This window comes from Strongylocentrotus purpuratus, unplaced genomic scaffold, assembly GCF_000002235.5.
Source record: "Strongylocentrotus purpuratus isolate Spur 01 unplaced genomic scaffold, Spur_5.0 spur5_scaffold_1, whole genome shotgun sequence".
Lineage (NCBI taxonomy): Eukaryota > Metazoa > Echinodermata > Echinoidea > Camarodonta > Strongylocentrotidae > Strongylocentrotus > Strongylocentrotus purpuratus.
In genome coordinates this window covers 50,988,677-51,004,699 of record NW_022145594.1, presented here as the reverse complement: position 1 = coordinate 51,004,699, position 16,023 = coordinate 50,988,677, and the positions used below count along the sequence as shown (strand labels likewise).

Sequence of the window (16,023 nt, the reverse complement as noted above, 5' to 3'; positions counted from 1 at the left end):
TATATCTGCCTAGTATACCAGTTGGACACCGGGGTGTAACCAATATATTGCTTGTCTAAGCAAAATTAAATATATTCATTCATTTTCGAACCTTCAAACCAGGCAGGACATAGCAATCATTCTTATATATAAAATGATGGGTCGCACATTGCCCTGCTTCCTGAAAGTTTCCTTATCAATCATAAATGCTAAATTTCTATGACAAATTTGCTCTCATCCAATCAAATGCCACAATTTGAGTAGCTTATAACAGTTATTATGACGTGTTATTGGTAACAGGTTTTATGAAACAGGGTCCAGGTTTTAACGTTTACTATTTTTGTAGTGAAATAGCTGATTTTCCTAATTTTTGTTGTGATTTTGTTTTTTTCCATTGAAAGGAAGATAAATTCCTGAGTCGCATATGGATACTGATTTGGATAGCAATAAAGAAAGAGTACGTGTGAAAATCTACAACTGTTTGAGATTGGATTGTTTTTTATTGTGTATTTTATTGCCTTTTGAATGTACAAAACCCTACTTTAATAATAACTCCACTAAATATTATGATTTCTATAGGTAGGCATGGACATATTTGCCTAGTTTAGTTTGTCAAACCCTCGAACATATCGACTAAAAAGAAAGTCAAAATTGAAAAACTCTGGGGAACTTTATTTGTGATGGCCATATTTCTGTAGATATGCCTCCCCCTTTTGAAGGAAAAAATATGAATTTCAATATTATCATATTCAATGTTCGATTACTCTTATTCTTATTATCATCAACGTCATCAGCATTATCCACTCTCTCTCTCTCTCTCTCTCTCTCTCTCTCTCTCTCTCTCTCTTTCTCTCCTCCTCCTCCTCCTCCTCCATCTTTTTTTCTTTTTCTTCTGCTTCTCTTCTTTGTTCACCATCAACCTCATCATATTCCCCTTCATCTTTTTCTTCCTTCTTCTTTTAATTATTATTAATATCATTATTTTTCTCTTCTCTGTTCAACAACGTCATCATTCTCCTCTTCGTCTTCTTTTTCGTTATTCTTCATTCTATCACCACCAAAACGTGACAAATCTCTCACTCTCTCTCTCTTTCTCTCTCTATCTATCTATCTCTCTTTCTCTCCCTCCCTCTTTCGTTTTATTTCTCTCCATCCCATCCTCGTCTGTCTCTGTCCTTCTCAGACGTACAAATGAAGCCAAGTCTTTGTATATAATTTGATCAGTCATGGCATATTTATTTATTTTTAACATTTCAAAATATCGCTTTGCATATCCAAATTTGATCTTATATTTTGTATTCAAGCACTCATAAATGAAGATAATAATAGTGATTATTAAAATCGAATTCATTAAATATATAGTATTTAAGAGAATACGGGAATGTGAAACAGATACGTATATGTAACTCTATGGAAAGAAAACTAAACGAGATACAAGCAATGTGGTAATGAAAGAAATTGGGATTTTCGAAGTTTGTACGAACTTACTACTTTGTCTTTGAATATATAACTGTATTTTTCAAAATGAATATTTCTCTCTCCTAGATGTATTTTCTTTCGTTTCATCAACTGTTTAAAACCATGTGATTACCTAATTATAAACAATAATTAAATTCGATTTTGACACATCAATAGATTATATTTCGAATGCAATATTAAAATGATCATATTTGTTCAGCCAAGGTAAAAATAGCAGTAGAAAATAATCTGAGTTGACAGCTGCACAAATCGGTATCAAATGAAATACAATTGAAAGACATTGCAATACCTATTGTTCTAAAAAAAAGGAAGAAAGATAAGAAATATTGCCTAGGTAACAAACCAAACTCTCAAAATCAAACTCCTTTAATAGTTGGCCCCTGTACAAGTAAATCATGTCCAATATGAGACTGCTTAAACACAATCATTACATAAACGAGTTGAAAAGCTTTGCTACAGCCAAAGAGACTGAAAGAATACCAACGAGACCCAACAGCCCACGAGACCGACAGCCTAGGGGACTTAGCATCCCTCTATAGTCTAATAATACTAGACTAACGAGCGGAAATCACGAGGCTTTTGCAGACTTAATTGAGTGTTCACTAGACCGTGTGACAGTGTCGGTCTCCTGGTCAGTCGGTCTCGTAGGCCGACAGTTCCCCTGGCCGCTGACAGCCTGCTTCGATTCTTTATTAAAAAGAACCTTGTAGCTAAATAGTATACACAATAAAATAATCGCTCTGTCCAACAGTCAAGGTTTCCATATTCATTCGCCGTGCATCCCTTTGTCATGAATGGCGACGCTCTCTTGGTGTTCGTCGTAAAGTTCATAAATATTGCTTCTTAATCCATCTCTAGACCAATCAGGTGAAAGCCTCTCGACCTTGCCAGCACAGGATGATGAATATTCATTAGTTCAGAATAAAACCAGTACTAATCAGGTTATAATACTGTCTTCTCTTTACACGGACCTGATGACGTCATGATAATGTCACGTGACAGAATGTAGCCCCAGTCGTTAGCGGAGTGATATCAAACATGGCAAGAATGTGACTCGGTTGTAAAACCTCTCAGCATAATTATCGCTGTTCATCTGTTTCATACACTTTGCTCATGTTGATGTATTCTAGGATTTCTGTAAAGAAAAGATGAAAAACAGAAAAAGAATTAGATTGAGGGTGCACAATTTTTGAAACATTTGCAAAATTAAATTGAAAGAAAATCCATACTAATTGTTATTTCATTAGATGAGTTTGCTTTAAATATAAATTGCCGAAATGCAAATTTTCATATACTTTTATCAAGATGACTTTGCTCGAAAAGATTTTTTAATTCGTAAGATACATAGCAACATTATTTTGCTGATAGGTAGAAATGCTTTCCATCCTCCATTTACATTGAATAGCGGCCATCTATAAATGCATCATGTTAACGGTGACCATTTTCTGGTTATCTAGGCTACTTAGTTTGGCGGAAGAATTTTGTCAATATTATCAGAGGCATTGTGCTATAATAAACAAGAGGAATGTATTAAAATAATTTTGAAAGTATAAGTTTTTATTGAATGAAACTTCGACTAAAGAGTTATCAAGTATCCTCAATCATGTAAGTAGAATTTCAGGTCACTAGGTTAAGGTCAAAGGTCATTTCAGGTCAACAAACTTACATCTTTCTTATGCTTCCTGTGTTTCTTCTTCTTCTTCTCTGGCTCCGGCACGACCAGATCAGACCTGAGCCCCTGGAGCTCTCTCAGCTTCCTCTCGTACTCATCCCTCTTCTGATACTCCCCTGGTGACAGTGAGATCTTTCCATTCTGTACCGGTCTGTCCTTTGAATCCCTTCGGCTTGACCTGTCCCCCGAGCTTGGTCCACCCTGTGGGTAGCCATCTTGGTAATGGGGAAGAGGAGAGTGTCCGTCGATGGGATACATGGGTGGGTAGGTAGGGTAGACTCCTGGGTCCCGTCCTGCACTAGGTCGGATGTACCCTGCGATGGTCGGGAGGCCCTCATGATCACCATCACGCGTGCTTAGGGGGTTAGGAGCCCTGGAGGAATCATGCTCAAGGACCTTCGACTTATCCTTCCTGTGTTTCTTATCCTTCTTCTCCTTCTTGTCCTTCTTGTCTGTCTTGTGCTTTCGGTGTTTCTTGTGTTTCTTCTTCTCGTCCACAGCATCCATCGTGATGCCACCGTTCTGCATGCTGTCCATGTGAGTCGCTCCAATGAAGAAGTTCTTGTTGGGGATCTGTTTGGTCATGCCATCAGCTTCAGCATCAGGGTGAACTAGAAGGAACAACCAGAAATACATAGACACATTATAAGTTTGCCATCGTCTCAAGGAAAAACATATATACATTTCATGTAAAATCCTCCTTTAGTTGAAAAGAAACTACAGTTTTGTTTAAACAAAATCAACTGACTGTACTTATCAAAGTGAAGGGCTGTCGAGGGTTTGATTGTGAGTAGGTCTAAGGTTTTTAGGACATTGTCCTATATCATGCATATCAACAAACTCCATGTTATTCAAATACATATCCCGACACTGCCAAACTGGATACAGCTTTTCTTTAAGAAAAATCCTTTCAGGAGAGGTATGTTAACTTTCCCCACAATCTTACTTAGTTCGAATCCCTATGACTGTCTGCAAACTGTTGACATAGCATAGAATCTATGGCACCACTCTTGTCCCTTAACTTGGGAGTTAAGATAACTTACTTGTTCTGTTCCTCTTGTTCATCCTATGGCACACCCACACGATGAATCCAATGACAAGCGCCACAAAGATGATAGTAGCAATCAGACCAAGGGCAGCCAGCACATAGGTCGTCAAATTATCCTCTGTAAAAGAGAGACATTATTTAAACAAAGTTAGCGTATTAAATCTTCAACAAATGAATTGCATTTTGCCTAAATATCAAAAGAAAATATTATTTTAATCAGAGGAAGCAAACAGAATTGATGCATGATCTGCATGGCAATGATTCGCTTAGATTCATATTGAAACTCACACAAAAATCCCTTCTTACAGCACTCACAGAGATGACAAAACGCCACAATCTGCTCATTGATTCGCTCGCCCAAAAGTAAAAAATCACTTGTTTCTGGTATCTAAAAGTTAATAGCCATGCTTATTAAACATAATGATTATATTAACTTGCATTTTGTTTATATATTAGAGCTACAAGTTATAGTGTAAATCACACTTGTAACATAGGGTACATACCTTTAATAGTTAATACAATGTTTGTACGTCTTTGATCAATACGGTTGAATGCCTCACACTGCACGGTAGCGTCATCCATACTGAGTGTCGCACTTCCTATGGTCAGCGTAGATGAATCCTTTCCATTGGTCGTTTCAATGACAAACCTGAACAGAGAACCAATCAGAACATTCGTTATAGAAACATTGCAGTGTTAGCGCTTCGAGATGGCTTACATGATAATATATACATAGCAACGGAATGATACATATTTTAAATTATTTACTCAGAGCTCCCTGTTATTTGGAGGAGTACATATTGTTGTTGTTTATTGATAAAAGTGTTTTTCAAAATACCCGGAATCAACGTGAAATAATTTCCCGATGTCAGAGCACCCCCGATTCAGTGAAGAGACGAAAGTGTTGTTACTAACCTTCCATCATCATTTCCGATCTCTGCTCCGTTATAGTACCATCTGTACCCCAGGACCACTGGGTCACCTACAGCACTGCATATGATCTCACCAGGTTTGTCTTCCTCGATGGTAAGTCGGCTTGTATCAGTAGTAACATTGATGGTAGCAATCACTGGAAAGGACAAAAATAAATCAAAAGAATTATATATTTTGAAAGTAATTCATAACACACAATCGAGAAGACTTTCAAACAAATAAACCGACTTAAATTTCTATATGCTTTCGCGTCTCCTATTAAATGTACAAACGTGCTAATTATCACGTAATGCGAACATGATTTCCATAGGGAAACATAATAATTAGGCTTTGCGATCCTGTTCATACATCATGAGTAGAAACATTTAAGGGAATGCTTATTTAGTTGATGGTTCCAATAACTGAAAAAGATTAACTAAATGATTGATTGATGGGTTGATAACTTACGAGCAAATTGGAGTGCCGGAAGTGAGCATTCCTTTGGCTCGGTATAAGCTGGATGAGTAGACCTGCATGTATAGACGGCGCCGCTGAGCTCCGTGGTCAATACCAAAGTGACCGAGTTGGTCGCGCTGGAATCATCTTCGGTTTGGTTCCCGAAGAAGGTGTTAGCGTCGAGATCGTTTGACCAGGTCAGTGTGGGCTGGGGGGCTCCCCCTGATGACTCGCACGTGATTGTGACGGTGTCTCCCTCGCTCAGGATTGAAGCGGGCGTCAAGGAACATTCAGGAGACATAGTGTTTGGCTCAATAGCAGCTAAAGAGGGGGAAATGAGAAGGAAAGAAATGAATATAAGGTTGCATATTTTTTACATAGATAAGTCATCTGTCAAAGTAGTCTTGTTACGCCTTGATCTATCATGGGTATATGCGTGTTATAAGTTCATAAACATGTATTATATATACGACCGGGGTAATGATATTTACGAAGTAAAGCGCTTAAAAACGAAGTATTAAGTGCCATGAAAGTGTGATTAGTGTGGTGATGATGATGATGATTCGCAACATTTAGATGTCGTTATTTTAACCAAGGATTCAAAGGCGCTTGATCCTTAAATAGGTAAGTTTGGAGGCATGACTTGAATGATTTGTTCTAGACTGGTTAAGTTTGGACATTATGATACATACCTTCCACTGTGAGGGTTGCAGGCGATGAAGACACGGGGGAATCTACCTCCGACTGTGAGAGGACACAGAAATAGATGGCCTGGTCATTCTCTTCCACTCTACTGATGTACAGTTCATATTTGCCCTCCTCATTGGTGCCTTGGATAGACAGACGACCGCTGAAAACAACAGAAGAGGGAAACAACGTTATCTCTCAAAAATAAATTGTTTCCATCTCTACAATCATAAACAAACAAGTAATATTATATCATCGTAGATGTTAACCATACTCTTTATTAACAACCTGGCCATTGGGAATTAGGGGTTTCCCAAAATGAACCTCTGAATACTAAGGCTTAAAGACCGGTTGGTTTGTGATCTGAAGCCTGTTAATATGTACCCCTTGTCGGTCGCATCGTAATCCCTCTACGGTATGGTATACATGTATGTGGACATGGTGGACTGCTACTTGGTACTTGGTAGGATTCCTCCAAAAGACGCCGTTAAGGTGTTTAAACTGGAGGTTGATAGAATGCTTACCTTGCATCTCCGTTGACTAGTTCCCTATTCCTGCTGATCTGGACGCCATCTTTAATCCAGAGCACAGACCCTGATAGAGCCGACACGTAGCATACCATGGTAGCCGATGTACCAACTACAGCTGTCACATCAGACGGTGGGATCACAATGCTCTGGACTTCACTTGCATCTCGAACAGTCAGCTCGGCGTTTCCTGAAGCAATGGCGTCGCTGTCCCCTGCAGCACTCACGCGGCAGCTGTACGTCCCCATATCGCTTTCTTGAAGAGTAACGATCTGGAGGTTAAACTCGCCGTTCGACGCCGTACCGATGATGCTGTAACGAGTGAGAGAGGTGTCGGTGATCGCGGAGTCCTCGCTGATGACGGAGCCGTCTTTAAGCCACTCGACGGTGCCCTCTTTGTTTTCGATGACGCATAGAAGAGTGGCGGAGTTACCGGTAAGGGCCGGAGTGTCGCTGGGTCCAGTGCTGAATGCCTGGACTGGAATCGCTGTGAAATACAAAATGAAAAATACAAAACATTATCGTTAATTGCATGACACTTGTTGGACACATGGTTATCATGAGCTATTAACGTGTTTCCAAAGTAGATTAAACTTCAAATAATAAAAGTCTATTTTTTGTACCAAAATTAATTAAAATTAAACTTGTTTTTGATTTATGACCAGTCGGTTTGGAATCAGCTTAGAGTCAGTTCGCACTGAGACTGAGGCATAAAACTTGGATTGATAAATGTTCTTAGGTCCATGATGAAATCGCCATCAAAGATTCCGACTTACGTGAGACGGTGAGTTGAGCTGCTGATGAGCTCAGAGCAGAGCTTGATCCTGCTGCTGACACCCTGCACATGTAGCTCCCAGAATCACTCTCAGTCAGATTCATGATGAGGAGATTATAGCTCCCGCTTGCGTCATCTCCTGTGATCTCATAATCACCAGATCCGACGATGACTCGATCTGCTGAGATGGCCGTAGCACTGTCTTTAACCCAAGTCAGAGCTCCTTCCTTGCCGGTTACCGAGCAGAGGAGGATAACCGATTCACCGATAACACGCTCGTATGTGGGGTCGGGCTGGATCTGGAAGGCTTGCTGTGCAGAACCTAAGACAACAACCAAAACAAGAGTTATAACAATTTTAAATTTAAATGGCGCCTGACCGGAATATGACTCCCCAGGGAGCGGAGAGTGTGCATTAGCATGTGCGGATTAGCAATGGAATCCAAATACCAGGGTAATAATAATTGCAATGCAAAACGCTCAGAACCGTTGTTAGAAGGAAGTTAATGAAACATAATAAAACCGTTTGTTTTGAAATCGTCAAATTAAGCCATGACAATGAAGAGAAAGCCGAAATCGGACAAAATAAACGGAAACTAAAGGACCAAAGTTGATCACTAAGGTAAATCCGACTGCATATAAACCCTGTGTTGCATTTGCTAAATTTGCTTAATCATTCATTAGTGAAGCAATATATTTGGAGACTTATTACATTTTCATTTAAATCGTGTTTTTTCATTGAAATAGGACGAGGTGGAATACACTTACCTTGATTAATGGAGAGGAGTATCATGGATACCACCGCTATCCCTCGTAACCATGGCAACCGCGTCATCATTGTCGACGGTGATGAATCCAATCAGAAAACTGTAGAGAAAAAGAATTGGAAGATAGACGCTTAGAAGTCATTGTGATATAATTGATCTACTGCCTACATGAAGGATACGATGCATCATGCTTACATTCACATAAAAGGGAGTATACGCCTTAGGATATACGATCAAAACCACAAATTCCTCAGATCAATAACCGCATTTAAAAATCGAGAACAAAAACGGATATGGACAACAAAATTGTTTGTACCAGAGCCAACCAATAACAAAAAACTAGCATATACCCGTGCATATATCTATATCAAATATTCTAAATTCATATATGTATGCTGTCCATTTTTAATTATGTTCAAGGCCCCGCCATCGACTTTCCGATACAATGCTGAGGTGTGATCCATAATATACCAGTATCGTCCCTAGAGAGAAATAATGCTTTGGATGGGTTACCATAGCAACGCGTTGGTAGGATCATCGAACCAGTATTGAGGCATAGTCTGACACAAAGACACCCGTTATAATTAGTCTCGGCTAATTCAACAATTAATCCAACTATTTTTAGTTTCAACTGTGTAATCGTATTTAAAAGTTCAATGGCGTTCACCTTTCAAAATATTGTTATTGCTTGGTTTTAATGGCACAAAATGCACGAAACAATTAATAATATTGATACGGAATCTTTTCTTTCTGTTATTTTCCCAAAATTGGCAGAAGCCTAATCTAGCAATACTTCAGGATTATGGAAGGACGGAGGAAAAATTAATATGATCGAACAAATCATGCCTCATTGGCTCGATATGGTCAATTTGTATATGCGTCGAATCCTGTATTATTGATGGGGCTATAATGATATGCTAATTGCATTTAGTCATTTAGTATACACTGCTATATGTAATAAGCTCTTTTTTCCGTAATAAAATTGGAGTCGAAGGTTTTCTTTGCATATACACACACGACATTTAAACGACAAAGTTAACCAATATATGTTTCTATAACCAAGTTATGTTTAGTCGCGTAGCTTTGAATTAAATTATTTTCATTTTTTCAGTTATTCACTTTATGATGATGATGATGATGATGATGGTAGTGATGATAAAAAATACAAACAAATAATTGCTATGGTAATGATGGTAATAATAATAGAATTCTGAATAAAACTCTGAATGAGACATTTTGTTGCTGTGCTGGCAAATCAAATAAATATAATCCGTAAATATGATATACATTACAAACCACTGATTAACCTCAAGAAACCTTCTCCTGATGAAGAAGAACGCAATTTGAAGAATAGGAGAGAGAAACAACTATTATACAGGAATGAGTCATATGGGCGGTGGCTCTTTCGCAATCCCTGTAGCAACGGGCCCGGCGGACACAAACTATCAGTGAATCAGGATATTAGCGGTATTCCACTTTTTTAAATTTCTCTTAATAAGAAAGCATGAAAATCCATTCTTTCATAAATCATATTAGGAGTCACTTTGTTCAGACTTCAACTTCAAGGTACAAAGTGTGGGCTAGAATTACACGTACAAATCCAGAGTGGATTCCACTTTGTGAGTTTTCATTTCTACCCAAAAACGAAATGTAAGTGATCCTGATATGACTCCTAAAATACTGGATTATCACTCCTGTAATTTTCAAACACTTCTAGAGAGTTGATTAAGGACGAGGCAATCTTTTATAATACCCCTTTACTTCAAAACACGCAGAGAACTGCAGTGAGTAACACAGAGAGTGCACAATGCTATGCAATGAATACGGAGTAGTGCGTGTTTATAGGGTGTCGGCATGGGGATACAGTATGGAGCACCGGTCCGCCTTTTGTTCCATGTTTATAACCATTGGATAATTTGGATTTGTGTCCACACGTGGACCAGAACAGGAAACATTAAAAGTGTTGTTATACCATAACAACTCGTGCTAAATGAGTATAAGTATTAATGATAATATTTATATACAACGAGCGATGATTCTTTCTTATATCTTGAATGCCTTGATTACTAGCAGAGTGTACACTAGAAACGTAATGGCACAGCAATACTTGTAACGGCATTGGAAATGTGTCAGTTAATTCACCTGCCAACTGGGGACATTAAGCAGTTTATCAACAGTACAACATTATCTTTGTTTATGATTTATCATATAGAGACTCCGACCGAATAGATAAATACCTAGATCATTTAAACAACTTATTAGAAGTACCAAAATAACAATGATGTATATATCAACAACATAAACATTATTCAAACACGCATAAAGGATATATAATTAAAATGATGTGTCTGCATTAGATAAATTCTATCATTTGCTGTGCAAAAGTACGCAGGAATAATAAGAAATATAGCACACAAATGGAGCTTGAGTTTGTAAAATCTAATAACAAAAAGTAAATATGGAATGACAGACGGTTAATGTCTATATGCTTATTTACATCATAAAACCTCATTAAAACTTAAGGAAACGTAAAAAGATTGTTGTATATATATATATATATATATACTCATAGTAAATGATGAACTCCAGAAAGTGTATTCAACTGAAGAAATTATAAAACTAAGAGAATGAAATAATTTCTTTCGAAAAAGGGCACCGCCCCTAAATCTATGGCCTCCGATTCAATATGTTACTCTTATCGATTTGATCTGTCCGGTTAACTAACCATGAAGAACATCCAACACATGTCTTGTAGAAAAAAACTTTTTTATCTAACATTTAATTATAAAACAGAGCATTTATTGAATTCCTCCGACTATGAAATAAGTCAAATAACCGACAGACTTACCTTGAGTAAAAACCAGTTCCCAGTCGACGAATGGTGTAAGAATCCAACAATGGTCGTCTAATAGTCGGTAATGGTTGATGATATCAAAGTATCACTGGCAGCGATGAAGCTATAGTTTCACCTTTATAATATTACCGTAGGATAAACTAGAATAATAACTCTCAGTGATAACACCAAGTAGTATATCCCGATATGAATGCTGTATTACAAATATCCAATGACCATGTGTTTGGCCCAAGTCTCAGAGATAGAGAGATAAGATAACAAGACGTGATGTACAATCGTGCTGAAATTGCGAGTATGAGAATGAACCTCGGATTTGTAGGTCATTATACCAAACAGCGTTGTTGGTGTGTGTTATTCGTAGAGACTTGAGAAAACAGTACGTCCTTGGCAACCGTTGTCAACCCGCCAAACAGTCCGCCATGGCCTGCATTACATCCAGTTAGTTTGGACTGGTTTCCCTTCATTGCCACTCCACGCATCGGTTAACCACTTCAATGTAGTGTGTAATGTATGCGAGAAGAGATACCAGTCTCCACCGCGCCGCTATTGTCATCTCCTAAAGATCTGGAGTGCTTGCTTAATCCAATTGTCGTAACTCTCGCACGTGCCATGCTTGAAAGCACAATGCCTATTGGCTGTTTCCTTGGATATTGTGAGTAAACAAGGCTACTTCCCGCCAATCAATAAGGCCGTACCAAAAGGAAATTTCTCTTACAAAGCGACCATTTGACTGACCAACTATGCTATTTAGTACTATGAAAGGGTTCGCTTTACTGCTTGAAGCGACTTTTACTAAAGAAATTCCCTGTCGTTAAAAAAGAGAAAACCTATTGATATGCACGCCGTGCGGTAAGTTCAGAAAAGAAGTTGTGTCTGAGTCTGAGAGCATAGTAGGTCCATGCAGCTGAGACCATGAATCGGTCGATTTAGATTTCCAAACACACCCCATGAAGACCCGTGGTCAGTTTCCTTTCTTCTCGTCGTTAGAGGTGTCAATCCGAGACATATAAAACCTTTGTTTGTGTTTACAAGAACCTGATCAAGCTTGTAGCATGACTGATGCTGAGAAGAATTACACATGGCTTGCGTTCCATCAAGTTGTATGTGTGTGTTTAGTCACATTTTGATCCGACGATTTTTATGAGTTGAATAGAGTTTTATATTTGTATAGCGCACATATCTACCTAAACTGGCACACAAGTCGTCCCCTTTTAAAAAAAAAATCAAGAAATTGCAGGATTGTTCAGAATTAATTAAAAACCGACACAATGACAACAAAGTTAATACACTAATCAGATAACAGTGAGATACATTTCACTCAAATAATTTCGAGACGATTGAAGACATTCATCAATTGTAGGTTTTATTCTCAATTTTGTCAGTAAAGCAGACAGAAAAAAAGATTTATTCCCTCACTAAAATGATTTTAAAAATAAACTTGAGTTCCGATCAGGGATTGGTTCATGAAAGAAACTGCCTGGAGGCAATTTGGAAACAATGATAGGCCTAGGTCTACGCGACATAAAGATTATTTTGTTTAAGCATATACCAGTGTACTGTTTTGGAATAATCAAAATAAAGGAATGGTTGAAGAACACGTGCACAGCACACAGAAATTGGTATGCGGGACAATGACATTAATGTTTGGTATAACACTTCATCTGTTTCTTGTCACTTGTCACGTACCGAAAACGGCATTTCAAGTGCGATTCTTTTCAGAGACAAACGTTCTATATGAAATTCTTCAGGCGAACATAAAAAAGAACATGAGGAAAACTGTTTTTAGTTTTCACCTTTCACCTCTTCTGCAGGTGTACGATTTTATATTGAAATTTCACTTTCATCTATTAGTCAAGTTAAATTTCACATAAATGCAAAGAGTAAGATGATATAATAAACTAAAGGAAAATAAAACAATAATAACTTGACAAGATGACCAATGAAAGACTAAAAAACTCATTAACAATTGGGTCTTATTTACTAGGTCAGTATTGATTATTTCTTGATTTAAAGATATAAAATATTCACAGTAAAAATCACAAAATATAAGCATAAACAAGATAAACTATTAAATATTAGAGAACAACAACTTAAAGATATAGACCGGTAGTGGTAAAATTGCGGTTCAATGGTTTTGGCTGCAAAATATCCATTCAATAATGTTTTAATATTGCCGTTTAAATATTGCCTTCAGAGGTTTAAATGGCAATACTAATTTCGCAAAAAACAGTAAAATATGCCCAAATGTTCAATATTGAAGTGCAGTCGCGATATCTATCCATGCCCGATCAATATGATAATGTACCATATAAAAATTAGTAGGCGGTGTCCCGGCAAAACTTGTATCATCACGCATTAGTCAAAACATATTCATTCACATGATTGGTAATAAGAGCTTCCATTTTTTGTTGAGAGAGAGGGGGGCGTTTCCAAAACTGGTCTATACTTTTAAATAGAAATAACATTATTAAGATCTCTTAAGTCAAGAACAGTATAACAAATTCTGTCTGATCATGTTAACCACGTGGTTATGACGATCTCTATATATACACTGCGGCTCTTCACATAACGAGCATGCTCTCTAGGGGGTAGTCTGAGGTGGTATGACGGATACTGAGAGCATTCATAGAATCAATTACATTATGACCGCTAAGTACATCATAAAGGCTATGTCTTTTATAAAGGTATCGTCTGGATGAACAGACATCCATTCCACAGGGACTCACAATCATGATATTTGTACAGTCGAACAAATTAATGTTCTACTTTTCAAATAGTTCAGGTGCATGGTATAGTATGGGAACCTGTCCCGAAACAGTCAACACCCCCCCCCCCCCCCCTCCACACACAAACAAAAACATCTTGGCCCCTCAAAGGTACTCAGACCGTCTAACTCATTGACCAACAGGTTGTCAGTCTGACCGTATCTGTCGAGTTTAGCCACAGGGGGCCCATTTCTCAGAACCGTCATAAGTCTAATTTCTTGACTATCCAATTGAAACGTGTGTTATACAATAACACGCGTTTTAATGGGTTCGTCAAGAAGTTAGACTTATGACGGTTTAGAGAAACGGGCCCCAATGCCCACAAAACAGACCCAAAATCGGTCGACCCTCGAAACGCGCGGAATATAGTCCAAGACTATCGCGTGTGTCGACTTTTCAGGCAATCTAGACCTGTAGATTGCCTGAAAAGTCGACACACGCGTGGAGCAGTTTTTCGTGCCAACTACAGATATGAAGGTGCACGTCGCATGAGATCGACAGAGCAGCTCACGTATGTGGGACGTTTACTTTTCAAACAATTCAAAACCCGACAATAAACATTCATTTTTCCTTTATTCATTTCTGTCGATGTGAATAGGATGAATAGACGCCGTCGTGATTGATGGCTAAAACGTGTTATAAACTCAGGACTTTGGCTGAGAAACTAATGGGACGTTTACTTTTCAAACAATTCAAAACCCGTCAACAAACATTTATTCTTCCTTTCTTCAATTCCTTCGATGAACACGGCGAGATGAATAACAGACATTCCCAATGCGAGACTGAATGGCTTGGTTGGTACCATGGAAACCTCTGCCATTGTTTGCGTCTGCCTGACTGTACCCTTTTTTATGAGGGCGAACCGACCTTCGTAGTATGTTACTTTTTGTAAGCAGAAAAATGAGAGAAACAGAATGGTAAAGGTCTGACAAAAAAATCGGGTCAATAATAAGAGAATTATGAATGTTAGAAATATTAACATCAACATATACGTGGATTGTGACGTAGTCACGGACAACTCTCCCGTTTGTCGTGTATAAATTTCTGCTTTAATCCTAGTGTCTTCTTCCTTGGGCACTATTCAAAGTATATAACATATAGTATACCATTATGGGACTTCTAAACAGGAGAGACCCTTCTGAGACAAATGTTTCGCATGGCTAGAATATAAAAAGTCAACCTTAAAGATAAAGACCAGCTATGGCTATGCGATTGCATTGTGAAAGAAACGTTGTGAAATCGATCAGAAAAGGTTGATCATCTAGCATAGATGTACTGCAAGGTTCTGGAATCATCAAATGATAAGAAATTTGGCCCAGTATTCATAAAGTTACAAGCACTGTACACAGAAAGATGAAAATGGGACTACGCATAGGAGCGCGACACGTGCGTTTTTTTTTTATCTCTCACACTGTGAGAGATAAACTAATTTACCAAATATATCAATTAGTAGGCGGTTTCCCGGCAAAATTTGTATCATCATGTATTATTCAAAACATATTCTTTTACATGATTGGTAATAAGAGCTTTCATTTCATTTTTTTTTTTAAATTAGGGCGTTTCCAATACTGGTCTTTACCCTTAACAAAAAAATGCTTGGCATTCTATACGTTGAGGGTTAAGGAGCATGAAGTCAACAAACCATAACCTCGTGTATATTGTCGAGCTTGGGCCATCAGTGAATTAGAACTACTTTGATGAATTGGGCATTCATATTTATTTCATTCTCACATAATAACAATGACGGATAGAGAACATCTGAAAAGGGAACACCAGAAAGAAAATCGTAGAAAAATAAGTTCGCATGTTCGACGAACTTCTTTTCCAATAAAAAAAAACGTAATGCGGATCCTGTCATGCCTGTGATTTCCATGGAATATCCTTCTCTTTCTCTCTCTTTCTCTCTCTTTCTCTCTCTTCCTCTCTCTCTCTCTCTCTCTCTTTCTTTCTTTCCCACTCTCTCTCTCTCTGCCTGTCTTTCTCCTCTAACCCTCTTTAATCACCAATCACTATATTTTGTCTTTTCCCATTCTCTCTCTCTCTCTCTCTCTCTCTGTCTCTTGTACCTTTCTCTCTCTCTCCCTCTTTAATCACCAATCACTA

The 16,023-nt window shown here is 38.1% G+C and overlaps 1 protein-coding gene across 1 annotated transcript; it reads right to left on the bottom strand.

The window, feature by feature from the left end:
- Nucleotides 1-1,189: 1,189 nt before the first annotated feature.
- On the bottom strand, nucleotides 1,190-11,474 carry LOC115921208 (synaptogenesis protein syg-1-like). Its single transcript, XM_030978440.1, has 11 exons — nucleotides 11,150-11,474; nucleotides 8,303-8,401; nucleotides 7,537-7,857; nucleotides 6,758-7,247; nucleotides 6,239-6,396; nucleotides 5,559-5,867; nucleotides 5,094-5,247; nucleotides 4,682-4,827; nucleotides 4,174-4,296; nucleotides 3,125-3,741; nucleotides 1,190-2,593 (listed from the first exon to the last, which is right to left on the bottom strand). The coding sequence occupies exons 2-11, from the start codon at nucleotides 8,370-8,372 to the stop codon at nucleotides 2,585-2,587; spliced, it is 2,397 nt and encodes a 798-aa protein (XP_030834300.1). The 5' UTR covers nucleotides 8,373-8,401; nucleotides 11,150-11,474; the 3' UTR covers nucleotides 1,190-2,584.
- Between the last annotated feature and the right edge of the window lie 4,549 nt (nucleotides 11,475-16,023).